The sequence below is a fragment of the Condylura cristata genome, unplaced genomic scaffold, assembly GCF_000260355.1.
Source record: "Condylura cristata isolate star-nosed mole 26May11 unplaced genomic scaffold, ConCri1.0 scaffold00020, whole genome shotgun sequence".
In the NCBI taxonomy this organism is placed as follows: domain Eukaryota; kingdom Metazoa; phylum Chordata; class Mammalia; order Eulipotyphla; family Talpidae; genus Condylura; species Condylura cristata.
In genome coordinates, this window is record NW_004567121.1 from 24385127 (window position 1) to 24412613 (window position 27487).

The 27487-nt window shown below is 47.6% G+C and overlaps 1 protein-coding gene across 1 annotated transcript in view; it reads left to right on the top strand.

The window, feature by feature from the left end:
• Positions 1 to 1492: 1492 nt before the first annotated feature.
• The window catches only part of CAPN13 (calpain 13), a 59621-nt gene continuing 33626 nt past the window's right edge, over positions 1493 to 27487 (top strand). The window contains exons 1-6 of the mRNA XM_012727345.1: positions 1493 to 1690; positions 9683 to 9755; positions 10921 to 11036; positions 16676 to 16812; positions 22076 to 22250; positions 23045 to 23119. Coding sequence (XP_012582799.1) covers positions 1493 to 1690; positions 9683 to 9755; positions 10921 to 11036; positions 16676 to 16812; positions 22076 to 22250; positions 23045 to 23119 — 774 coding nt within the window. The remainder of the gene's footprint in view (positions 1691 to 9682; positions 9756 to 10920; positions 11037 to 16675; positions 16813 to 22075; positions 22251 to 23044; positions 23120 to 27487) is intronic.

Genomic DNA, 27487 nt, shown 5'->3' on the forward strand with positions numbered 1-27487 from the left:
AAAGTCCCCTTAGAGGAAGGGCAAATAAGGCTGTTAGCTCTTGTTCCTTGCTCTCTCCAACAGGGTGGGCTCTGGCCTGTGGGCTTTTTCAGATGTTCCCTCCTGTTTTTTTTCTTCTGAAGATTTATTTTTATTTATTCATGCATATAGACAAGGGGTGTAGGTCAGAGTGTGGGGGTGAGAGGATTCACTAGAGAAAGATGGGGTAACAGAACAGGGAGATCCACTGAAACACACTGCTGAGGGGAGCAGCGGGCTAGACAGGAGAGGTCTGCTGCACCAGGTGGGTCAGCTCCCTGGCTGGGGATCGAACTCAGGCCACAGAGGCTGGCAATGGCTTGACAGCGCTGAGACTTTAACCCCTGCATCACCGGGAGGCCCCAGATGTTGCATCCTTTTTCACCCCAGGTTTTTTTCATAGTGAGTAAGAATTACTGTTGCACCGACCCTGACCTCCTGAGGCAGCCCAGACTGGGTAGAACTAGACCTTCTCCTACAGAGCAAATAGCAGGATTTCTTTCCTTGACCATGTGCATATAAACAGTGTGGTCACAGGACTGGATTCAGGGAGGCCACCTCACCCTCAGGCTGCCTTTGTTTGCAAATGTGGGTTAATTTCACTCTCTGAACTTTTTATCCACGTATTTTTCCCTCCCTGCATTATAATTCCTGCTCTTAGCTTTTCAGCTCACCAGGAAAGAGCAAAGCCTTTAAGCCCTGGGCTCCCCACCCCCAACCCCAATAAAAGCAGGACCCCAGGATCCCTCTCTCTCCACCTGGGACCTTCCTCTATGGTCCCAGGAGTGCCAGGTGCCTACAGGATTTGAGACTAATAAACTTTGCCTTTCAACATTTTCTGAGTTACTACTGAGGTGTCTTACAACCAAAAGAACCACAAAGGCTGGTCTGGTGATAACATTGGCTCCAAAATGGGGGGATCTGTGGGGAGCTCCAGGGCCTGGAGTGCCCCCTTTTTAACCAGTGGCACTACTGTTCATTGGCTGAGACAGAGACTGGCACCCTCTCCTTGGCAGATCGGAGTGCCTACTCTATCAGGACTTTGTATGCATTTTCAAGAATACAGGCTCTATTAATTTTCTTATCTTTCTCTTTGATAATGAGCCCCCTAGGGATGAAGATCATGCCATATTTATCTTTGGATTGCCAGCATTCAGAACAGTGCCAGGCTCAAGGTCAGCCCTCTATAAATGCTCATTACCGTACTAACGCCTGCAAGTGAATACTAAGAAGCTGCTCAGACAGCAGATTGCAAAGCATACTGGGAGTAGAGGCTTGAATTCGAGTCTGGGTTGGCCCACCAAGAGGCTGTATCAGCAGGGAATAGCCCTGACTTGGGTCTCAGTCCCCTCGTTTATGGGGTAGGGAGGAACACCTGGCTCACATCAGCGATGCAATGATTTCATGGCTAACTCCTAAAGAATATCTTTTTCTCACCAGGAAAAGCCGTTGTTAAGGTCTTCTGAGCAGAGTCATGACATACTACCAGGAGCATGTTCCCAAGAACCCTGTCGTCAATTTCAATGGCCAGGACTTTTACTCCTTGCGAGATCAGTGCTTGAGGAGAGGCCATCTGTTTGAGGATGACACATTCCCCATCTCACCATCATCAATAGGACTGCAGCTGTTCCAGAAAGGAAGCTTCTCCAGCTTGCAGTGGAAGCGACCCCAGGTGAGTAGGCCTTCTAAGCAGGCTGCCAGTTCCTGGACCCCTTGAGCTGCTGCCTTGGTACTAGAGGGAGGAAGGGCCTGAGACCTGGGCTTCAGGGGTGGCTCCAAACAGACTGACAGGAGAAAGGCATCCATCTGCTGCAGTGTGTCCCCAGTGGAATTCAAGAGTCTGTACCAGGGACCCGACGCAGGTTCTAACCCAGGTCTAGATCAGATGCCTCAGTAGGTCCATCTGAAAAAGGGGAGTCCATGGGAATGAAGATTGAAGTAGTTGTTGCTCAGCTAACACTGGGCCCAGTGTCCATTGCCCTTCACTCTCCTCAGGCATCGTTGCCTTTATCTTCTCTCTTTCCCTGTTAGAATTTACTCAAAGGAAAAGGATCATGTCAGTCACTTATAAAAGAAAATGCATTTAAATAGTGGCATTCTCCATCTTGCAAAGATGTGATCACCTATGAAAGAATTTCAGACATTAGCTGTAAATTAGGGAGGCAGTAAAGGACAACAGTCATCCCCTCTGTCTCTCCTACCCCAGAAGATGACTACTAACTTCCCCCTGCTACGAAGAGAGCTTAATGGATTTTCTAGAACTTTCTTAGGTTCAGGGCATGAAACTCCAAGGGAAATTTCTCAGTGTGCCCAACATTCTTATAATCACATCAGAACTACTATTGATGCAAATGACTTAGCAAGAACCACAATGAAGGCCCCAATGGGCAAACTTTGTGTCTGTGCTTCCAAAAATGGACGCTAGTACCTTGACCAGGAGAAAATAATAGCATGTCTTATAAGCTAATGATTATAGTATCAGCAAAGATTAATGAGATTTGGTTAAATGCCAAGCATTCCACCCAGTCCTGTCAATAAAGCTGGGTTAGTTCACTCAGAAAAGGGGTTTGCTGATGACATGACAAGATGTAGAATTTTGGAGGTGCCAACTCTTGCCCTAACTTGGGACACATTTATAGCTTTAGGGATAGAAAGGATTAGTAGAGATCCGGTGTGACTTGGAATGTTGATTAAAGAGAGATGGAGGTACTATGGTACAGGTTTCATGGACTCCACCTCCACTCCAAATACTGGAACTACAAATCCCATCAATACCAAGGAGAAGCACGCTGCGATGTGAGGGTGGGGCTGAGCAGCCAGATTGGGATAAAACCGGACATGTGGGCTCCAGGGGTCTCTCTGGGCCTGGTGGTTTGTGGCTGGTCATTTGGCTCTTGATGAGCTTTCAGTGCGTTGTTTGAGTTCCAGGTCAGCAGAGGTGGTAGGACGTTCCAGTTAACTTATATTTCTCTCTCCCTCTCTTCCCCTGGGTTGTTCCTTTTCCTTTCCTCTTGTAAATAAACCCATTATTGGACCTTTTTGTGTGTGTCCGCAATACAATTGAATCTTAAGCACACAGGTGACAACCCACAGACAGGAAACCCAATTCACATTGGGTTGCCCTGTAACACTATCAGCCAGAGGCAGCAAATCCCCCAAAATGACTGTTTTCTTCAGGCTTTCATCTCCTAAAGAGCCCTGAGCAGAGAACCCTGTTTACAATTTTCAAGTGTTAATTTTTCCCCTTTGTCATTTTCAGAAACTGAGATTCTTTTAGAATGTGACTGGTTTGTTTTTTTTTCACAAGGTGCTGAGCCTTAGATCTGTGACCATATTTATAGTGTTGAAGAATTTATAACATTTCTATTTAGAAAGGGTTGAGAGTTTCTTATTATCTAATTTCAACAACATCTCAACTTGTGATGTCTTTTGGGGACAAGGAGAAACTAAGACAAATAGAAGATAAATAACTTACACAGAATTGTTCCAGGAAGGAACCAGAAATACAGGCAACTAGGGATCAAGTATGTTTTAATCCTATTCCCTTTCTCATTCAAAAATCTTAACCAACCTCAACCGGGGGGTCAGTTTTCATGCCAACACCCCTTAAAGTGTATAAATGGGAAAAGTTATATTTCTTTGTGCCTCTTATAAGTGTCTGGCAGCACTTATATTTGTAATGGTAATTTCTAGAACTTTCCATGTGTCTTCTCTTTGTTCCCTTTGTTCTTTCACAATTTTAAAAGAAAGAAAGTAGATTCAGGCAGGTGATAGGACATAATTCTTGATGGCAGGAACTAGGATTTGAACGAGATCCCTGACTTCACATGTTACAATTTTTCTCACATGGAATTGTGCTCCTAGTGGCATACTGTTAAATTTAGAATGAATGAACGAGTGAATGAATGAAGGATGGACATCCTGGTAAGGCTTTCAAGTTCCATATGTGCCATAGAATCCCTGGGGTGACTTGTGTTCCAGGACAGTTGAGGAGGAAAACAATGCAGTCACCCTTTCAACATGGTGACATCTTTGACTGCAGCAGCTTCCTCACAGGGAGAACAGCACAGAGACTGCGAGAGGAGCTCTGGCCAGCCTGGCCCAGTACTGATTGTGAAGGTCAAACCCGTGCATGGTGCTGACTATCTGGCCTGGGTCTCAGCACCTTGACTCATTAATCCTAAGTCTGTGTGGTGATATTATTATCTCTATATTCCCAAAGATAAACAGAAATGATTAAACAACCTGCCCAAAGTAACAGACATAGGATTTGAACTCCGGACTCTGGCTCCTGTGCCTACAATAAGGCCTTGTCATATATTGTGTTCTGTGTGCCATTGATAAAACTTTGTACACCAGTAGACCCTCCCGCGTCATCTGGGTAACTAGAAATTATCTTTTTCTACAGTACATCTCTCTAAGTTCTGTACTTTTCCTATATTTTTTAATGAGTGTGTATGGAAAATGAGGATTAAGTAATGGTACCTATCCCTAACATAATTTTGAGGTAGACCAGATGACTATACTGAGAACAGTGTCTCACATATTGTAAGCAGATATTAAGCACTAACTGTTGTCACTACCACTAACCAAGAAGTTGCTGCTTAGGGTAGCAGCCTCAGGGACTCTCCCTGGGAGTCCTTGGACCTCGCTCCAGCAAGTGGAGTGAGGGGTCCCAGCTTTCATAGTCCCAGTACTTACTGCAAGCCCCATCTCAGCAAGAGACAATGCTTTTATGTGATACTCCAAAGACATGGAGTAGCTATGTGATAATATGCATGAACTAAATTTGGTGTTCGGAGTGACTTACAATATTTATTTCATGGATAATTATAAAAATTTCACTTATGAAGCATGAACAAGGGCTAGAGGTATCAATTTAAGCACTTCACATTCAACACTTCATTTAACCACTATAACAGTCCCAGGAGATAGATAATATTATCTCATTCAATAGATCAACCCTGCCCACAAGAACTTCCTGCTTAAGTCAGTGACCACTGGCTCCATGCAGCTACTGAGCACCTGGAATGTGGCTAGTGTGACTGAAGAATTAAAGTGTTAATTTTATTTAAATTAGCTGAAAGATAGACCTTGTGACTGTTATATTGGAGGGCACAGAATTGTAGATCTTCACAGCAGGCACCAGTGTGTGTCAGATTGAGAGACTGAAATTTCACTTTTGTCCATTCTTTAACAAAAGTAATTTCACTTCTAACTAAATGGGATGTGAGCCCAAAACATGCCATGTAAGGGGCCCCTCAAGTTTCATACACAGCCCACCACCACCACCGGAGGCTCTGGTGTGTGGACTGACTGTAGCGTTTGTACCCAGTGGACAACTTTCATCTTCCAAGAAGCTGGAGTAATTTTGAGAGAATCAGTCACTAGAAATAATTCTCCTTCCAGCCAAAATAAATTCTTCAGATAAGGAGGGGTTAATAAAGCAAATGATTGTAGGTGGTGAAGGCAACTGGACTCATGATGAGGCAGAAGGCAAGAACACCAACAACCAATTAAGCCAGTTACCTTCACGGCCAATAAAGCAAAGCTCATGGCAAAAACAGGAAAGGGAGTGAGTCGCCACCTGGCCTAGCCTGAACTCTGGCCACCTTGTGAAAAGGTCCAGACCTGAATGCCAGATGCTAAAGCCGATACCTCCTCTTCCAGGACCAGCACATGCTCTGGGCAAGAGCACACACAGCCTTTGAAAAGAATGCAGAAGTCACTGTCCAAATATACAAAGTGATGTCCTATTGGAAGAGAACTCTCCAGAGACAGTGTGGGAACGTGCCAGGTCCAGAGACAGTATTTCCTAAGATTCCACGAACTCTTGCACCATATGAGCTTCTGGCATAATATAGCAAAGATTGTCCCAAACTTTGATCTGAGAAAGGTCTCCAGGACTAAGAGGGCTCCCAAATTAAGAGACTAAGATTACTTACTTTGATTTTTGCTAATAATTCTTGTGTAAGTCAGGGTTCCACAGAGAAACCAATAGAGTATATATACATCTATACACCTATATACAGGTTGATTTAGCCTTTTGATAGCTTTATTATGAGGAATTTGCTCATGTGATTATGGGAAATGAGAAGTCCCACAATGTGCCATCTGCAAGTTAGAGACCAAGGACAGTAGTTCCGTCCACGTGGGAAAGCCTGAGAACAGAGCACAGTAGTTCCCTGTCCAGGGCAACAAAGACCAATGTCTCAGCTCATCAGCCAGTCAAGAAGGTGGGTTCTCCCTTCCTCTATGGTCTGTTCTATTCAGGCCCTTGACAGAGTGGGTGATACCCGTCCCCATCAGGGAGGGTGATCTGTTCTAGTGAATCCACTGATTCTAAAGCTTATCTCCCCTGGAAACACTCATACAGACACATTTAGAAATAATATTTCATCAGACATGTGGGTACCCCACGATCCAGTCAACTTGATCTGTAAAAATAGCCATTCCAGCTTTCCTCCATGTACCTTGGATGCTCAGAGCCCTCCAAGACAAGTCCACCAGCTGACGGCAGCCCTGCCTGTCAACACGGCCCATGGGAAGAGCTAAGCTTGAGAGACAGGTTGCCTGATTACACACGGCTCCTTGTGGGTCTGGAGCAAATTGCTCAGTTTTTCTGAGACTACACCCTGATCAGTGCTGTTGTATATGACGAGGTCCTGATGTGAACCCATCCTGGCCTCCTGTAGGTCTATGACAAACCCTACTTGATGATACTGGGTTAGGCTTACAATTTATTGTTTATTTATTGGCTGAGTGGTTTATTTTGGTGTGTTTCTATAAGTGAAGTCAGTTTTAAAATCTGTTTTTGTGTTCTCTCGTTCTTAGACTGGGTATCAAGGCTGTGCCATCATCTTAAAGGAAATGGTGACAGGGTTCTTATTTTAAAAAACCAAACCTGTAAGTGATTGTCTATTCCCAAAGGTTTGAGAGAACTGGATGGGGAAATCATATGTACTTAGGAGTTATTCTTTGATCATTTTAACATACTTCCCCTAAACTGCACTGGACTGTGGTGATGGCACCTGGGTGGTTTGGTGATGGGAAGCCCACAGGGATTGCAACTGAGATGGGAAAGGCACAAAATGATGTAAAAATAAATTATTATATTATTTAAAAAAATTACTTCCCCTAAATTACTGCTCTTTTCAGTTTATTTATTAACTTGGGTCATTTGAGGTTATGCTTATATTTCTCAGAAATCATCAGTATCTTTAAGTTGATTTGTATAGAACTTTACATGATATTTGGGGGGGTTGCTAAACCCTATTTTTATTTCTAATTTTATTTAGATTTCTCTACTGGACTTGTCAAAAGTTAGATCGATGTAAACCTTCTTTCTCAAGGAGATTTGATTTATTGGTATTGCTGTTTTTCTATTTATAATTTACTAGTTGTTTTCTCTATCACTACTTTCCTATCATATTGGTGAGGCTCTTTTAGTTGTGTTTTTAATTTTTCTTCTAACACCTATGCATTGACTGCTTTTTTTCTTTCTTTCTTTCTTCTTCTTGTTTAATAATGAAAGCATTTGAGGCTCCGGTGTGTCTATGAAAATGGTCTTTTTAATTTTGCAAATATTGCAGAAGAAGAGAATCAATATTGTTTGAACTTGAATATGTACCCTACTCAATTCTGTGCTAAATATTTCACAACCTCCCTCGCTTGTAAAGTGGAAAGACTCCTGCTTGGCCAGGCTGTGGGCAACAATCTGTGACTGAAGCTCCAAGCCCTCTGTGGGATTCGGTTCCTGTGGCTGGTGTCGGTGGCTTTGCCAGTTGATGCTCCCAACTGGCCTTGTGTTTGATGATGACCTTCTCATTTCACACGCCGGGAAACTAAGGCCTGGTAAAGTAAAGGAAGTTACTGGTAACCAGGACGAATCCAAGGCAGTATTGGACCCCCTGTCTGAACTATGTCCCAACTCAGCCCCCCTCCCTCCACACCCCCCAGAGGGACAGGTCCACCATGCTGAAAGAGCTGGAGTGGAGGGGTCAGGGAGCCCAGCAAAGTTGTCTTTTGTCTTTGTTCCTGGCTGGAATACTCAGTAGCCTCCTCCCTCTTCTTTATTTTTTTTTTAAAGATTTATTTATTTATGTATACAGAGATGGAGTACAGCCAAAGTTGCAGGGGTGGCAAGAGGCTTCACCAGAGACAGAGTGGGGAGCAGAACAGGCAGATCAACAAAGCACACTGCTGAGGGGAGCAGCGGGCAGGTCAGGAGAGGTCTGCAGCGCCATGTGGGTCACCTCCAGGGTGGTGATCGAACTCGCACTTTGGCCACCATGGCTCGGCTCCCAGTGCAGCGCTCTAACCCGCTGTGCCACTAGGGAGGGCCCTCCCTCTTCTTTAACTCCCCTGAGTGGGGGATCTTGGGGAGCAGGAGGTTAGGCATCAATGAGAGAGCAAAATGCCCGTGTTGTTTGCAATGGGGAGACTCGCCCTCCATGCCCTACTCCTCCCCCACACTCATACATAGTCCCCCGTGGGGAGAGTTCTGCTCTGCTGGCTTTGGGGAGACCCCCAGGTTCTGCCTGGCCTGGCCCTGGGTACAGCCAAAGGCTGGGTTGGGTGCCTTCTCCCTGGCCCTTTGACTGGGGTGCTTATCTTGCAAAAGGCAGCACAGGTGGTTCAGCACAGGAAGCAGCCCTCACCAGTAAGCTGGGTCCCGTGTTTGCAGACAGAGGTACACATCTGTTCCCCTTTGCACCTCCACCAGGAAACTCAGTTGACAAAGAGCCGGCAGGTTTCCTAGGCCCACTCTGTATTTTCATGGCTGTGGAGCAAATGAATCCATTTCCACTTTGCAGTTCTGCTCTCTGGGGATGTATTTGTCACTGTAAACAGAAATGACCAGAGCAATGACCAAACCTGGCTCATGTGTACGATGCAGAGCCAGGAAGGGCCATGTGGAGAAGCACGAGGATAACCTAGGGCATACTGGGCCACCCCATGTGTCCCCCAGAGTGTCTAGGGAGCCCCTTGTGGAAATCCGACCTCCTCATGTCTACTGAGAGCCCCCCAAGTCCCCCACAGACCCCTCTGGTCCTCCTCCCTGTGGCTTCAGGCACATGTCGTTGCAGGTTGGGAAGTGACTGAATGCTGAGTAACCTGAGATCGGGGCGCAGGGTCTTCTAGAGCCAGCCTGTGAATTAGCCAGAGAATGTGCACAGGCCTGAGGAGCAGGCAACCGGGATCCTGTACAGCAGGCAGCTGCCCTTGAACCTGGAGCCCGGAAGGCCCAAGTTAACTACTAAGAGATGCGATGTCACAAAGAAAGCTTTGTTATGTTTATAAAAAGTTCCTGTATTAGATGTCTCCTTTTATTAGCTTCATTTTTGGTCATTAATGACCTCACCCTAAAACACCTATTGGGTGAGGGAGGACTTATCGTTTGATGTGAGCATCGGAAGCCCTTCTTACATTTTCCCTCCGTGCAGTAGGCATTGGTGACTGGCCTTGTGAGCTCCCTCTGTGAGTTACCACAGACACACCCTTGGACTCTGGCTCACCCCGAACATAAATCTGGAAGCACAAGAGGGACTTTCCTAACACCAGTTTTAAGCATCTATTAAGATTTGACTCTCTCTTTCAAAGAGCAGAGTCTTGGGTACCCGCTGGGACAGGGAGCAATGAAGCTGTTCTCCTCTTTCCTAAGGATTTATCAAATGGCTCCCCTCACTTCATCCTGGAAGGCGCCAGCAGATTTGACATCCAACAAGGATTGGCAGGTAACTCAACCTCTTCCCTTTCTGTGCCATATTGAGCCCAGGTAGAGAGGGGTAGAGGGTGGTGCCCACCCAGACCTGGGGTTCTGCCCCAGCTCCTGAGGAGGCCGGGCCGCACCCTCAGAGCTTCCTTGGAAGGGTCACTCACAGTGCAGGCTGCAGCCTGCTGTCGGCTTGTGGTCAGTGTGCAGGGCCATCCGAGCTGAGGAATTAGCACAGAAAGGGAGGAAGTAGACACTGCTTCAGTCTGAGTAGAGAGAAGCATCAGCTCTCGAAGATAGTACAGAGGACGTGAGGCCTAGGAGGTGAAGCCTTTGCTGAGCTTCTGCAGTGCCAAACTAGAGGCCCGGCAGAGCAAGCTTATTCGTGCTTTGCAACATACCCCTCCTGGGTGTGAGGAAACGAAGGATCCAGGAAGTAAAATAATTTCCTTAAAGTCATATAATTAAGTGACAGTGCTGGGTTTGCAGCCACTTTGAATCCAGGGCTATCAACCTCTTATCACCCACCAGAACTCCATAAACCTAGTTGTTGGTGAGGGTGTAACAGGGAAGGGGAATGTCAGCCGTGAGAGGAGGCCTGGCTGTGGCCAAGCCCAGCCCCGACCTAGAGGCCTCAGCGCGGAGGGCAAAGTGGACAGGAAATTGGGAGGCAGCGAACAGACTTGGAGTTGTTCACTCACACAGTATGCTTGCTCTGGCCTTTCTGACAAACGAGAATCAGAAGGCAAGTTGGCTCATGATCCTGCCTAAACCTGGCTGGGACACTCTGGCCTGTGCTGGACACCACTGAAATCACCATCCTCAGCACAAACCCCTCACCACCATGATCACCATCTCCACCATCATCCTCACCACCCCATCCCAAGCACCCTTCATCACCCCCCATCACCACCAGCACCATTATCACCACCCCACTCACTCTCACCACCCCCAGCATGAGCACCCCACCATTACCAGAACACCTCATCACTACCTCTATGCCCACCAGCCCTTCTCTATCCTATCTGGAACCAGTCCCAGGGAATCCCTCCTCCAGTTCGCTCGCTCATGGAGGGGAAGAAGTGCACTATTCAGACAGAGGGATGCAGGCTTTGCTGGCAGACTGGGAAGTGCATGGGCTGGGCTTCCACGCGCCTGACCCTCACCTGTGGTTCATCTCCACACAGGAGACTGCTGGTTTCTGGCCGCTCTGGGTGCCTTGACGCAGAACCCGCAGTATCTGCAGAAGATCCTGCTGGACCAAAGCTTTTCACACCAATATGTAGGGATTTTCCGTTTCCGGGTAAGTGAGTGGCTGGGACGGTCCCTACGTGGGGTTCTCTGGGAGCACAGGGTGGGCAGGGCTTTTAGTTTTCTTTTGGCCTGGCAGCCTGAGGTGGAGAAGTCATTGTGTGGTGTCTGAGTGTCTCCAAAAAAGGGTTTGAGTCCAAGATCTGAAAGCACATAGGAAAGACGAGCATTAGGATGCTTCTGTGTAAGTAGAAAGGGATGGCAGAAATAATTAGCAGGAGTTATTCAGAATCTGGCACATTTTTGAGCTCTGTGTCTCTTTGTGTGCCACAGCTGGGTGTGCTGATGAACGCAGCTTTAAATCCCAGCGTCTGGTAGGACAACTGCCCCTTCTTTGTTCTTTATTCTCTCTTCAAAAATACCTTGAGGGCCCTCCCTGGTGGCACAACGGGTTAGGACACAGCACTGCAAGCTGGCTGTAGCCGTCAGTGTGAGTAGGATCCTGACCCAGAGGTGATCACAAGGCGTGGCAGACCTCTCCTGACCCGCCCGCTGCTCCCCTCAGCAGTGTACTTCAATGATCTGCCTTTTCTGCTCCCTGCTCTGTCTCTGGTGAAGCCTCTCGCCGCCCCTGCATCTCTGGCCTGTACCCCAGTTCTGTATGCATAAATAAATAAGTGTTAAAAGAAAGCAGAACACTTGATTATTTTTATACATGTATTCTTTGACGAGGATTTTAAAGTTATCTAATCTTACCAAAAAAAAAAAGCCACTGTGATATGAAGTGATGCATTCACTTGGAACAATTATATTTTTATTATTTTAATTTTTCCTTTCCAGAAACATGGGATATGGTCCCATTAATTCAAAGCTAGTTTTTATGTCCTTCAATACAATTTTATAGCTATGTTTTCATATTGGTGATGTGCCCTTCTTAGTGGATGTATTCTCAAATATTTTATAATTTTGTAGCTCATGTGAATGAGATTTTCCCCGATTTCCAACTGTTATGAAAATTAACTCGATAGGGCTGAAAGGAAGAATGTGATTCCATGTCTTAAACTGTGTATAGCCACTTTACTAAATTCCTTTATTAGTACTATTTTTTTCTTTAGTAGAAGTTGGATTTTTGGTTCTCTTCTAACATTGTCTTCAAAAAAAGGTAATTTTATCTCCTTGTTTGATCTATATAGAACTTATTCGCTCTTTTGCCTTTCATGTTAGTTAGAGCATCGTAATTTTGAGTAAGAGTGATGAGGGTAAGATACAGCCTTCTCTTGATTTTAGTAATAGATTTTCCCGATATACTCTCCTTTGAATACTGTTGGATTCAATTTGCTGAAGATTTCATTAGAATGTTTCTATCTACATCAGATGTAGAATTAGTTTCTGGTTGTTTATGTTATTGTTACCATGTTTGATTTGTACTAGCTTTTTAAAAATTAACTCATTAAGCTTTACATCTTTTCTTCTGAAATAATTTGAATAATGGTTGTTAATTATCTGTTCTTTGAAAGTAAAACAGACAGTTAAATCATATGTAAATCATATGGACTTTTTAAATGGGACTCCCAATGTATTCAGTAGCTATTGATTTGAGTAAGTCTCATTCTTCTGAAGTTAATTTTTGAAATTTATGTTTCACCTATAGTTAAAAATTTATTGCCAAAATATTTCTTATGTGATTCTCTAAAACTCCACTGAATTTCTTTTAATCTTTGGTGATACCTACTTTATCAATCTCAGTGCTATATTTTTACTCTTCCCTTTTTTCTTAATTCAGATTTTCTTAATCCAACCATTCTGTTGTTTTTTTAATAAATCAATTGGCTTTTATTGTCCTTTCTTTTCTCTTAAATTTGTAGTGTTATTTTCTATATATTACTTTTAATTTATTCTTATATATTCCCATTGACTTTACCTTGGTTACTTTTTCAAAAATAGTTATTTGTGCATACAGAACTGGGGTACAGGCTAGAGGTGTAGGGGGTGAGAGGACTCACCAGAGACAGAGTGGGGAGCAGAACAAGCAGATGGACTGAAATACACTGCTGAGGGGAGCAGCGGGCGGGTCAGGAGAGGTCTGCCGCGCCATGTGGGTCAGCTCCCTGGCTGGATATCGAACTCAGTGCTGCAGTGGCTGCTGTGCTTTAACCAGTTGTGCCACCGGGGAGGGCCCTATCTTGGTTACTTTTATTATTTTTATTTGATTTCCAAAAGTGCACACATTAATATTCTTAGTCTTCTTTTAATAAGAAACTTTCAAGGCTATAAATTTCCCTTGAGATCTTATCTGTATCCATAAAATTTTGATATAAAATATCTAACTTTTATTAATTTTAAGATAGGGTTTTGTAGCTTGGTTCATTTTAATAAGGGATGGTCTTTGGATTCTAGCGTTTTAGGTTTATTAAATTGTGGTAAGAGAACATAATTAGTAAAACCTCCAAATTTGGGGATGTTGTTAAATATTTTATGTACAAAGCCATGACATTTTCTCTAAATGCTTCATGAACATATGTGAAGATCTATATTGTTCAAGATATCTATATATATACATATATTATCCATATATGTGTTAATATATTTATATATTTGATAGCAAGCTTTCTTTATCTGTGACATGTGACTTGGAGGTTGTATTATCAATATGACGTCTTTTATCTTGGCTTACTTCTTGTGCTGATTTGGCAAATTCTGAAAGAGGTAAAACAGAGCTCTTCCTCAAAGCTTTAATTTGGAGGGTTCATCTTATATCTTCAGTATTTTGGCTTAACCCTTTCCCTACTACATTCTTGTGTTCCCAAATGTTTATGTTCTTGCTGTCTGGGCTTTAAAATCAAGCTTACGTGATGTCCCTCTTTGTTACACTCCATGCCGTGTCCTTGAGTCCCCCTTTATCCGACACTCCTAGGGGTGCTCGAGCCTCTTGTTATTTACCTTTGCCTGTTATGTCTTTGCTTCTTCAGTACCAATCTCATCTCCTGTCCGTCATAAGGATGATTCTTGTAAAACACGTACTTATAGCTCACTGCTCACTATTGTCTCTTTCCCCTTTCATTCAGGCTTTTCCTCCAGTTTTGTCTAATTCCATCCCCACTGATCTCATCGTCACTGAATAATTTCTTCAGATTACCTGAGTGTCTTTCATTTGCTTTTACTTTGAAAAGATATTTTGGTTGGGGCGCTCCCTGGTGGTGCAACAGCTTAGGACTCAGCACTTCAAGCGATCCATAGTCATTTAGTGCAAGTTTGATCCCCGGCCCGGGAGGTGACCCACATGGCACAGCAGACCTCTCCTGACCCGCCCGCTGCTCCCCTCAGCAGAGTACTTCATCATTCTGCCTTTTCTGCTCCCAACTGTGTCTCTGGTGAATCCTCTCAACTCCTGCACTCTGGCCTGTACCCCAGTTCTGTATGCATAAAGAAATAAATTACATATCTTTTAAAAAAATAAATAAATAAATAATATATCTTTAAAAAGGATATTTTGGTTGGGTTCAGGATTCTTGGGTCATATTTCTTTCCCTAAGTATCTGTAACTGTTATTACAGTGTCTCTAGCTTCTGCTGTTGCAGAGAAAAACATGCAATGAGAATCTATTCTGTTGACTTTGTATGCAACATGTTCTTTCAAGCTGCATGCTTCTAAAAGGCTCTCTCTCCTCAATGTTCAGAATTTTCTCTAGAATAAATCCAGATATATGCTTTTTGATAATCTCTTGCCTGTAATTCAGTCTGAAGACTTGCCTCCTTTTCCTACTTAGCTAAGATTCCCTCCATTACTTTTCTCTTTTCTCCCCTTCTCTCTTCCTGAAATCCAACTGCTTGCAAAATGGGTCTTCTAAGAAATGTCAGATGACATTGATGCTGCAGATTCACAGCATACTGAGAAGTAAGCTAAAGGTCACAGGATGTCTGTGTCTGCCCTTACCCAAGGCTGCAAGTATTGATAGAGTGACAAGTGGTGAAGGCATTCTGAGCCCAGGCTGCTCTGTCTTTCTTGGTGGTGTAGAAAGTCCCCCCATTTCCTAGAAAGAGCTACAATGCTGACTTCTGCACATCTCTTCTCATTGCTCTGAGCTCAGTCATTGTTTTCCAGAAAGGGCCCGATGCCCAGGCAACTTTTATCCTTTCCCTCAGAAGCTTGGGTGTAGGCAAACAGCACCAGCATGCTTTTAGGAAAGTAAAGATTTGATCAGATGCCAGCTCTTTTCACCCAAAGAAATAGAGACATCATTCTTGACCATCGGGCAGACTATTCACATACTGCCTAGGAATCACCATCAGATCTGCTGATCCCTTTGTAGGTGGAGAGCAAGTTTTGCTTAGCATTACTATTACTAAATATGGGGGTCCATGTCTAAGGGGCAGCTCACTGCAGGAGCTCATTCAAGCAAGAGCCCACTCCTTTCTTGATGGTCTACTGGGCACCATACACTATCCTAGGTGCTGAACAAAAAATGCCATTCTTAAAACTGTAATCTTACTTTCACAATCTCATCTACTCCCAAATTATGAGCCCCATGACACAGTTCTTATTCTTACTGTAAGATGAGGAAACTGAGGCCAAAAATTAAGTATCTTACTCAATGTTTGTTGCTCAGCAAACTAAAGGCAAAAGTACATTTCCACTCATGGACAGTCTACTGCACTTTGCTATCATGAAAACATCTTCTTTGTTTTGTCTCCTCTGACATCTCCACGTCAGTCTCCATATCTACTTTGAAAGTGTGTCCTCAGCTGGATGCAACAGCCCAACATCTGGGACACCCAGCTGTGGAAAGGCCATGTGGACAGCTTCCTGTCACTGCTGAGCAGATGATCGATGGCAGACACCCAGGTGTCCTCCAAGCCCAGCTGTCAGACACTTGTCTTTGTCCAGGCTCAGGCCGGAAGCCGGACGCCCTGCATTTCACCCTGCGTGGGGGAGACCAGTGAAAAAGCTCTAAAGCCTGGCTGTGTTAGGAATTTTCCTCATTTGGTGATGTCCCTGGGTGAACCATTAAGAGTTGAATGCTGAAGATTAAAACAGTCTGTTTTGGAGAGGAACATCTGGTTCATTTATGCTCTTAGCAGTTGCAGCTCCAGCCAACTTCATTTCTGCTGCTCTGAAGGCAGGGCCAGCTTGACATGAGGCCAGAGCGAGGTTGTAGCTGTCAGTCTTCCAGAGGAGGACTCGTGATCCAGCCTCCAGCTTTTGCCCACCTTGGCCCTGCCATCTGGATGCCTTCCCTATCTCCTCTCCACCTGTTTGCCTCCTGCCTGCGCCTTTGGGCCTGTAGCTCCCAGGCGGCTCTCCTTGTCCCACTACCATTCTCCTGTATCATTCAGCATCTGCTCCTCTCCTGCCATTTTGTGAACAAGATGCACCTCATATGTGTCTGAAGCTCACAAAGAACTTGCCAAAACGATGCCGGTATTATTGCAAAGTTGAACCAGCGCCTGCATCTCCTTCCTCCCTGCCTGTATTTTTCTCAACTAACTTAGCCTGTTGATGCATGTTATCCATCTGCCAGTGGAAATTACATGCCTGTCCCAGCCCATCTACAGGGCTAGGATTTTGTTCTGGAGAGAGTTCATTGCTGGTTGAGCAGGCCACGGTGTGACTGTGGTGATAGTTTGGCATCGGCTGGGGGATCAGGATCTTATTCCTGTTCCAATTCTACTAAGACCCTCCTGTCTCTTCCAGTTCTGGCAGTGTGGCCAGTGGGTGGAAGTTGTGGTTGATGATCGTCTGCCTATTGTGGACAGGAAGTACCTCTTTGTGCATCCACGCCGAGACAACCAAGAGTTTTGGCCCTGCCTTCTGGAGAAAGCCTATGCCAAGTAAGAATGGGCACATCCCTCAGACCAGAGCCTCAGTGCTTACCCTGCCTGCCTAGCTGTTTTCTCTGACAAGTACCCCCCACTGGCCAGTCCTGGGGCTCTCAGAAGCTCTGCTGAATGCAAATAATGACCCCAGGAGCATCAGAGTTTTTATTACCCAGCCAAACATCTTCCATAAACAGTCGTGTGCAAGAATATGTTTGGGTCATTAGGCAGGACCCAGAAGACCATAGTAAGGAGTGGGAAGGGCAGGGATTAGCAAGTTGTACACTGATAATGTTATTAATTCAAGGTTGGTCTAGGGGTCCAACTGAGGTATAATTCCGTGGTCAACATCTGATGAAAAGGCAGAGGAGGGAGAAACTCTCCTGACTTTCTGATTCACAGGCTATAAAGAAGAGGTAACATTGAGTGAAGTCTTGAAGAATGGGTAGAATGTCTGGGAGGAGAAAGGAGATTTACAGAGAAGTCATCCCTAACAGTGGGAGTGATCCAAGCAATGAGCTTGGGGCAAGTCAGATCAAAGTGATGTCAGGGTGCAGGAGCCTGGCATGACTGCTCTGAGATTCCATGTGCATCCAGGGACAGGAATTGCTCATCATGATTTGACTCAATCACCATGATTCAGAAACTGCCTTTTGGTATTGACAAACTGAAGGATTTATAAGCACTCCAATTCTCAGGTTTCACTTAGACTTTTTAGGTTGCTTTGATGCAACAGATGTTTACCAGACAACAGGCCAGGCACTGTGCTTGGCACTGTCTAGAGAGACTGGCACAAGCATCTGTGTAAGAGCTAGAAAGCAATTCTAGCAAGACAGGACAGAAGATCATACCTGTAAAGAGAAAATGAACAGCAGAAAGTGTTTCAAAATCAGGTTTCCCAGAATTCAGTGGGGAAGCCAGGACTCTGAATTACAAAGTGATGGCAGGTGGGAGTAGCTCACTGACCTGATAAGTTGTCAGTCACTTGACCTTCTAGAACTCTGATGCCCATGAGAAGTGGCACTAATCCGTCCTCCTTTCTAGGGGTCATACCCTGAATGGCAAGGAATCTCAAGACCTCTGCTTATATCCTTCCTTTTGAGCTGACTTGTAAAATATTAAAGTTGTTACTCATTTCCAGTGTCAGGAAGAGCTCTTGATTTGCATTTGAGGATGAAGCACAGATAACAGTAAAGGTTGTTGAGTGAATCCATATATTTGGGGAGGTTAATTCACTTCTAAGCTACTTACACAAACACTACCATTATCTTTCCAGTATGGATTCCGCCCTCATGACTTCAGGGCCTCGTTTTTTTCCCCTTATGTAAAAGAGGGTAGCTTGGTAGTTCACTTGGAGAATTAGAAAGCTTGCAGAATGAAATGATGACTTTGACCCCATTTTGTTAACAGCTGACCTAAAGCAATCACTCTGCTTGAAAAGAAATGGGAAACTGGACACAGAATTCACACTCAATGGCCTAAAGAAATCGAGAGAAGGATAAAATGTTTCAAATTATAAAGCTATTTAAAAGCTTTTCCCTCAATGGACCTCCCTGGTAGCTCAAGGAGTTAAATCTCAGCACTATGACGCTATCCTCAGCCACTGCAGCACGAGTTCCATCCCTGGCCAGGGAGCTACCCACATGGCTTAGCAGACTTTTCCTATCTCACCCGTTGCTCCCCTCAGCAGTATCTTTTAGTCACCCAGTCTGCCTGTTCTGCTTCCCACTCTCTCTGGTGAATACTCTCAACCCCCACACCTCTGGCCTACACCCCAGTCTTGTATGAATAAATAAATCATCTTAAAAAAACAAAAAAAAATCCCCCCATTAAAGAAGGAAACCATAGTATGTAGAAGTGAATTAAATTGAATTATAGCCTACCAGAGCTGGAAGGGACCTCAGTCAACGTTAACCTCCCCCCCCCCATCTTTGAAAGATAAGGAAACTGAAACCCTGAGAGCTGACACGACTGGCCCACAATCACGTGGGGTTAGACAACAGTCTGGCAGGAGAGATATTCTCTCTGGTTATGTTCTTGTCCATCATCCCTTGATACTCTTAGTCCCATTAAAAAAAAAAATCTTGTCTTTGTGCTTCTTTGGGACTATGTTGTAGCAATGGACTCCAGAGCATGGAGATGGAACACCCCCTTTCACCCAGATGGAGTCACCCTCTTTTCCTCCAAGGGAGCACACAGACTCCAAATTTCCAATTATCCCATGACTGGGGAGTCTGAAAATGAATTGAGTGAGTCATATGTGGGGGGAGGGGGAATCTTACAAGTTCCCCTCCTGCCCCCAGAGCTCACAGTCTAGAGAGGAGATGGGGAACCAGATCTGATAGCCCCACATTGGCCCTCATGAATGGCTGCAGTTAGCAACTGCAGCATTTTGGCAGCTTTCCGGCTCTGATTTAGACATCCTAATTCTTCCCCCTTTCATATCACTGTCGGACAGATAGATGTTTTCCCCAAATGAGATTGGAGCAGAGGGATGAGAATGAGGCTCTCTCAGAACTTCTGGGTTCAGGTGACAAGGCGTAGTGACAGGTATGGCGAACACAGTTCTATCTTTCCTTCCTTTCTATTTCCTGTCAGCAAAGGAGGCTAAGAATAGTTACTATAGATGTCCCGAAGCATCAGCGGGATTCATGAGCTTCTGTGTGTAAAGCAGAGAGATAGCTCCTTGTCAAAACACCCAGCTGCCACTGTGACGGGCTTCGTGAGTGCCGTGGAGGAGCGAGGGAGGCTGCGGAAGGCCCCAGAGGGCTGCTGCTGGCCACTCCTTCCCCGCTGCACGGGTGTTTCTGGGGCAACTGGGGAACGGTGTGGGCTCGTGGCATCAGACGAAGCCGGAGACACAGCGGGGCTGGGCCTGGCGAGTTGGAGCAGGGCCGACAGCTGCTTCTCTGGAGGGGTCCTGGTGTCACCCTCTTTGAAATCAGGCCAGGAAGAAAGAGGCTGTCCAGTGCAGGTCCTGCTGGGGGACGCCAGCACCCCAGTCTTTGTGAATCTCTAGTACCTTCAACAAAGCCCTCTCAAATTGAGACCAAACGCCAGAATGCGTGTGAGAAATCAAACAAGTCAGGCTTGCAGACTGAACTGGGAGGTTCCACGGTCGACTGGGCAAACACTCTTATCCAGAGATAAACATGAAGAGCTGGCAGCATATCCCTGGGCCAGAGAGGGGAAATACGACAATAAGGCCTCAACCAGTTCCGAGCCAGTGGAGCTCAGTCTCTCGAGGTTCTGAGGAATGGCCCTTGGCTCTATAGACCCTTCGCTTCTATTACTAAAAGTCTCCAGAGCCACTCATGGGGTGCACTGCTGTGGGGTGTCCTGCTACTTGACATGTATTTCTGAAGTGAATTTTTAGGAATTCTGGGTAAGCCCCAGGGGTGATAATGACAGAGGTGGTGGAGATTCAGTGAGAGAGGAGCATCTAAGGAGGCCTCACCCCCCACCGCCAGGAACTGATTCAGTCGCTCCTACTGTTTTCCGGACCAAGGACCCCACCTGAGCTTGTTCAAAGGTGCGGACCCCATTAGCAGTAGTCCCGGCGGTGGAGCAGCCTCCAGGCCCCCATTGGCTTTGCATTACGAGAGAAAGCCATGAGAGGGGCTCCCCCTGCTCCCGGCTGTGCCGGGACTGGCCTCCACTTGCCACCAGGACTGGGGCGCTCAGGCCCCTGACAAGGACCCCCCAGAGACGGGGGCTGCGGGCGCCTACTGGATGGCTTGACACCAGCAAGCAGTGCAGGGGCTCCCGTCAGCCTGGCCCCTGTCTTTTTTTGGGTTCACCCCCACTTTATCTTAGGATTCCATGGGGTCCTTCCCAGTTCACCCTACTGATAGGAGCTCAAGTTCTCAGAACAAAGGGCTTGTCTGGCTCCTGCCTCAGTGGTACTCTCTGTAGCTGAGAGCCTCTTTCCTGGGGTGGCACTCAGCCATTACAGGTCCCGGGCCACTGTGCTCTTCCAGCTCTGGGGAGCACCCCCCATTTGCTTCCTCAGCCCTGGAATGCCAGCCCACTCTCCTTCCCTGTACAACACTCAACCAGAGGTGTGCCCCTCTTTGAAGCCTCCCCTAGGTTTCTGGAGTCAGAATGAGGCTGGGCTCAGAGCTTCCTCTCTGTTCCAAGGTGATGCATGTGCTCTCATAGCAAAGAGACACCCAGGGAAGGCCAGGAAAGCTGGTTTGTCATTATTTATAACTTTCTAAGAAAACAGTGGCCCAGGGTGCTGTCACCAAGGGGCAGACTAGTGGGGGGAGCTCAGGCGACAGTAAACACAACCGCGAAGGCACTTTTCCAAGTGCTGTGTGGTGTTAAGTGGTGGAATGTCACCAGGCAGGTGCTGTTAACCTGCCCATTCCCCAGATGGGCAAGGGAGCCTGGGAGAAGCCCGGTCTCTTACTCAAGGATTGAGAAGTCTAAAAGGAAAGTCAGGAGTTGACCCAAGCGCACTGGCTCTGGCTGGGGCCTGTCTGCCTCCTCAGAAGTGACAGGGGTGCTATGTCAGGAGAGTTGGGAGGATGGTGAAGTAGGGCAGCAAAGACAGGCTTTCTTTGGGGTGAGCTGTCCATATGCAGAAACCCCAACGGGAGGGTATGAAGTGGTGCTTTAAGTGCTGTGCTCGTGGGATGTGCTACGTAAGACTCATCCTCACCTGTGCACCCGCGGTGAGGCTGACTGATTGTGCTGACGGTTCTGGGGTGGCAGGTGAGAATGGGAATGGGAATCCTGGATCATGGTTTGCTTGTGGCCACAGCAGGCATCAGGGATGTCGGTATTTTTTCCATGGGGAGAGCAATGGGTCTCCCTCATCATTCAACACTCCCCTAGCGCGGTGCCCGGGCCTCCGAATGTGCTGACCACTCTTGTTAATCTGAACAGGAAACTGGGCACTCCCTAATGATAATCCCTAGTATTTATTAAGGGCTTGCCATGTCAGCCACGATACTATATGACCAGTCACAGAGGTTAAGTCATGTGTTCAAGGTCACGCAGCTCAGTGTGTGGCGAGGCTGGGATTGGCCCTCACCTGTGATTCCTACACCTGCCCTGACCACTACACAATGTTGCACTTGAGAAGCTGCCCCTGGGCAGGAAGGCAGTAGTGTTGGTACATCGGCACATTATCGTCCAGGAGAAAGGAAGATGAGTGGCCAAGGTCCAAGGTGATCTGGCAGTACTTCACCTGGGATCACGCAGAGGTCAGGTGAGCCACCTCCCCGCCCTCCCCAACGGCTCAGTGAGGGTTGATCTGACTCCCCACCAGGTTCCGTGGATCCTATCTCCACCTGCACTTCGGCTACCTCGCTGATGCCCTGGTGGACCTCACAGGAGGAGTGGTGACCAGCTTCGACCTGCACTCCTTCTCTACTGACCTGGTGATGATGGTGAAGACAGCGGCCAAGGCGGGATCCCTGATCACCTGCGCCACCCCGGTGGGGGTGAGTTGGCTGGGAAGCGCTGCGCTCTCACCTTTCACCCAGGAACGTTCAGCCGGCAGCCTGGCTAGAGCGAGGCCGTGACCAAGAGCACCGATGCTGTGCTTACCCAGATGGCCTCCATTAATGCACACAACAGCCCGACCTTTGCAGAATCCTGCAGAACTCACTTATCGACGAGGAAATGGACTCAGAGAGGCTATATCAAATGCTCAGGATCAGGGATTCATGTGCTGCTGTCCCATGCCAAAGCTTTTGCCTGGCGCTTTCCCCCTGAGCAGGGGCAAGCAGGCCTCTGGAAAGGCGGCCCCCGAGGCACTGTGACCCATTCGGGAAGGCTGGTCCACCCTCAGGTTATGGGTCTCTCTGGAGACAGCCATGTCCCTACCCGTGCCCATGTTTCCTCTACTAAACATGTGGGCTCCGAGTCACACCCCACCAAGGCAAGATGTATTTAAATTACTCATAGTACTGGGGGGCCAGGTGTCCCTGACTCCTCTAAATATCCAGTAGACACGTTTCTGTGTCATTGATGATGAGTAACTGGAGGAGCAAAAATCCCTGACCTCTGGACTCGGTGGGGCTCTATCAGTAATGGGGTGATATGAGATACGAAGTACTTGGGCCCTCAGCTACCCAGTGACCCTCAAAGCCTGGCTCTTTAGAAAAGACACCAGGAGCATATGCCATTCCTCTGGGCCAGCCAGCCGGACGCTTCTGACCAGCCTAGGCTGAGCTGCTCGTTCAGTTGTGGAATCGTGTGAGCTTAGTATTTAGTCAACTTTTCAACTTTGTAGCCCACAGGTCAGGACACGGAACTGGAGAACGGCCTAGTGAGTCAGCACGCCTACACAGTCACTGGAGCAGAGCAGGTAATCTCCCCTGGACTTGCTCCTTTGAGCAGGCCTCATAAGCATATGCCTTCAGCAAGCCCCACACCGTGGGGCAAATGCCCATCACCCCTGCCCCATGGTCGAGTCCATCGTAGATAGCCTCATTCTTCTATCTAGAAGTTTTGGTGCCTAATATCCTCAAGACCCACCCGCCCCCCCCCCCACACACACACCTGACCCCAAGATCTTGCTATCCTTAAACTGATCTAATATAGGCTGAGTATATAACTAAGCTAGAGGAGAAGCAATGATCTCCCCGCCCAAAGAAATAAACAAGCTGACTGCCTCTGGTTGGAGTTCTGCCCTAATGGGGTTTATTTGTTCCATGCAACTGAGTTGTCATAGCAAAGACTCTCTAAAATATAATGCAAAGACTCCAGCAAGATGAAGTTCCCCTCTCTCTCTCTTTCTCTCTCTCTCTGTCTGTCTCTCTCACACGCTCACAGGTAAGCAGGTGATTCCAGAGGTGGTAGGTGACACTCCACTCACAATATGTGCCTGTGAGCCCACAATTCCCAGATAGGGGAAGAGAAAGAGGCCAACGGCGGACACCCATCTACCAGCTAGAAGGCATGAATTGGAAAGGCAGACATTGTTTTCTCACACATCCCATTAGCCTGAAATTAATCACGGGGCCACATCAAGCCCCAGGGGAGCCTGAGAAACATGCTGTTTAGCTGGGCCGCCATATGCCCAGTGAAACTTGATTCCTACGGAAGGAGGGAAGTCAGGGACAGTCTTCTTCCAACAGACTTTGGGCAGATAAAAATGCCCGTAATTACTGTGTGGGTATATTTGGTTGAGAAAACACCAGCAAAGGCCAGCTTCCGCAATTTACACATGAGAAGCTGAGGCCTGGAAGGAGAGTCTTCCCAGGCCACCCAGCTGCCTGCAGGGCTGGACTCAGGCCCTCATCTCCTCTGTCCCCATCTGTAATGAACCTGTCACATGTGGAGGCCCATGGTGGTCTCGCTGTGGTCTTCTCCCCGCTCAACCTTCCCCAGCACTCTTGAGGTCTAATAAAGGAACTTAGGAGACCGTAGCACAAACTCCTAGGCGTTTCCACAGGTAGGTAGGGGCCCAGGAATGCGATGTCAGGTTCTGTTTTGGGCGAGCTTTCTCACATCTGCCTCCCCGCTCTCTGTAGCAATCTGTCTCTCCTGTCCACTCCCCTCAAGCCAGTTGCTCCATGGTCTCAGGTTTGGTAAGTGTTCTAATCACAAAGCACACACGGTCTCTGCTGTCTCCTGCCTGTGTCCCTAAGGAAATCAGTAACAAAGCGCTTTCCCTGACCAACACCTGGGAGAGAGGAAGTCCCTGGTGCCGGGTGCTGAGTTGCGCCTGAGCGTACTCGCATCCGTGAGTGAGTGTGTGCCCTGGACATGTGTGAGGAGCTGCACAGAGCTTCCCACAGCAAGGAAGAGGCGGCCCTACACTCCCTTGGAGTTCCCAGTGGGGACCAGTCAGACCGCCATCACCCCTGGCCGCCTCCAGCTACTGTGCTCCCACAGCGTCTGTCCCAGAAGTGGGCAAACACAAGCGAGGAGCAGCAGGTCCTTCATCCCGTGTGCCAGTCGATAGATTGGCAGTGGCGCCTGAGGGGCTGTGGGCCCTGCTCCAGACGGCGAGGGCACTGAGACGCTGGAGGGCACCCATGCAGGGAGCGGGTGAGGGGCGTCGGTGCCATGTGGCTGCCGTCTGCACAGGCCTTGTTACGTGTCATTGTGCTGATGTCCGCTGCGAGCCTCCACTTCCACACTGCACAGCGTCATGTTACAGGTATACACTGATGTTTCCTCTGAATGTGGGGCGTGGGGGAGAAGGGACTTGTGTCTCCAGAGGCCCCGAGAGCCATGAATATGAGTCCCCATGGAGGCTGGATGTCGGATGGCAGTGACCGCTGGCTCTAGAGTGGCCATGTAAACACCAGGGTCAAGGTCATGGAAGGAAATTGAGGAGTCTAAGTGAGGGCTTGTGGGGCCAGGGCCCCTGGGCAGCCTTCTCACAGCCTGAGCGATTGTGCCTTACACAAGCGCTTGTGGGAGTCCATCCAGACCATGCCTGCGTCCAGTCTGTCCTCCATTCCGGCCGTTTGGCTGTTGCTAACATTTGCCAGCATGAGCGCCAAGGAGCACCAGCCCGAGAGAGCCTCCAGGTACCTTCATACTGTTGCTCACCTTATTCTCTGCTTGTAGAGGCCCAGTGGACACTAGCATTTTAAAGGCTCTGAAGAGGCCTGCGTGAACCCTACCATGCAGCTTGGTTTGTACCTACCATTAGCTAGGAAACCATTATTTCTAGGACTAACCATGGAATTAGCATTCAGTGAGGATGTGCTTTGAGGATCTCCTGTCTGAGTATAGAGAACTTGGGTCACCTGTGCCCAGGGAGAACCTTTCAGAGACCAGGGCCAGTTGGACAGTCAGTAACCAGGATGGTGAAGCCAGTGAGCCAGATGTGGCCATTCCCAGATGTGGCTGGGACCTTAGCCTGGAATGTGGCCCTCAGCCACCTGACCAAAGTCCATGTGGCCACCAGTAGGACACAGAGTGTCCTAAAGAAGTGATGTAGTCAGAAGAGGCTTCAAGAACCTGACTTAGTTAAAGATTCCTCCTCTAGGGAGAAAAGGTCATAACTCTGACTACACGTGCTAAGATTAAACCAGCCCATAAATGTAGTGTGCTTTTTAATCTGCTCATCCTCCCTCCAGGCGGGACACAGACAGGAAGATAAATGAAATTGGCATTTTTTATTATGCACCTAGCTTGGCCGGTGACTCCCCTGGGCAAGGGGGTGAGTGTTTATCTGCATGCCTCATTTAGCTCCGCTTCCAGCTCCTTCCAATCATTGACCGCTCCCCTCCCCCTGTGACCAGCTGAGCCTCCTATTCTCCCTTCGGTTCTGAAAGTGGCTCATTAAGCACTTTGAGCCATGAGGCAGCCATTTCTCAAACCCCCCGCCCCCTGCCCCCCACCTGTTCCGGGGCTCTGTCAGGTCCTGATGGTTAATAATGCATTGTGCACCAGGTCTGGCGCCTCTGGGCATGGGGCGCAGAGGGCAGGAAACCTTTGTTGGTGTGGATCCCCTGGCCCATGTGGCACTGCAAGCCAGAGCACCTTGCACTGCAGTGCCCGTTGATAGAAGCAAGGCAAGCCCTCTGTGACAACAAGCTCTGACCTTGTCAGACGGCCTGGCTTCTTTATGACTGGGCCCTATGGCTGGTGATAGGGGCCTTGGCCAGATGGGTCAGAGTTAAACTCAAGGTCAGGGGCATGTATATCTGAGAGTGGACTGGGTCCTGGAGCACTGTAACCTTGCTCCAGTCCCAGTCCCAAACTGGGGAGCCTGGGTTTTGGAGACTGATTGTGTATGCAGTCAGAATTGGGTCATTGTGCTTGCTCTGTGACCTTGAAGAAGTTCCCTAACCTCTCTGATGCTCAATTTCTTCTGCTGCATCATCGCAGTGGTTACATGAGCATCTACCTGGGATGTGAGGTGTGTTGGGTGAAGAACATAACTGACGCCAAGTTCTGAGAGCCGCCATTTTAGAGAGGGGGCTTGGTGTCCTGGGGGGGGGGGCAGGCATTCCTCTTGAGTGACGTGTGGGTGGGACATGATCTGGCCATTTCAGGGGACCAATCACAATGGCCAGCAGCCAACCTACATACATGGAAAGCATGTGAAGGTCAACCAATCAGAAACTGCCCCCTGGCCTGCGTGCTAGCAAGTACTATATAATCTGTACTCGCCTATTGTCGGGGGCCCTTCCCGGTAACCTGATGTTGCTGGTTGCGTTGGGTCCAAGCTCGAGCTTGTATTAAAGTTTTTGTACTAAAGTTTCCTTTGCTATTGCAGCAGCAGACTGGCCTTATTCTCGGCGGTGCGTCTCACGGATCGGGGTACAACACTGGGCACCCAGCTGGTGCCTGCTCTTAGCCCTCTCTCCAGAGAGGTTCTTTTCCTCATGGTGCTCTTCCACTCCGGATTTCTCAGCCTCCTCTGACCTAGAGTCACTGAAAAGTTCACCTCTTCCCTCACCCCTCCGGCCTCTCTTTCCTCAGACAGCATTAGCACAGATCAATACTACAGCTACAGCTCAATCACGTGTTAATTCCTCTCACCAGGCTCGGGCTGTGGAACTTAGGAGTTTAAGTTCAAAGGGTTATGGTTCTTTGGTTATAACGTTACAGCAGTCCTGCGCTCTGGCGTCAATGGCCAGAAGGAGCAAATGTGACAGTCTCTGGATCTGGGAGTGAGAGATGATGAGGTTTCCCGGGAAAGGAAGAAAGTTCAGGCCATCCGGGCGTCTGGCTCACAGAGAAGCAGGGCCTCAGGGGCACGTCCAGC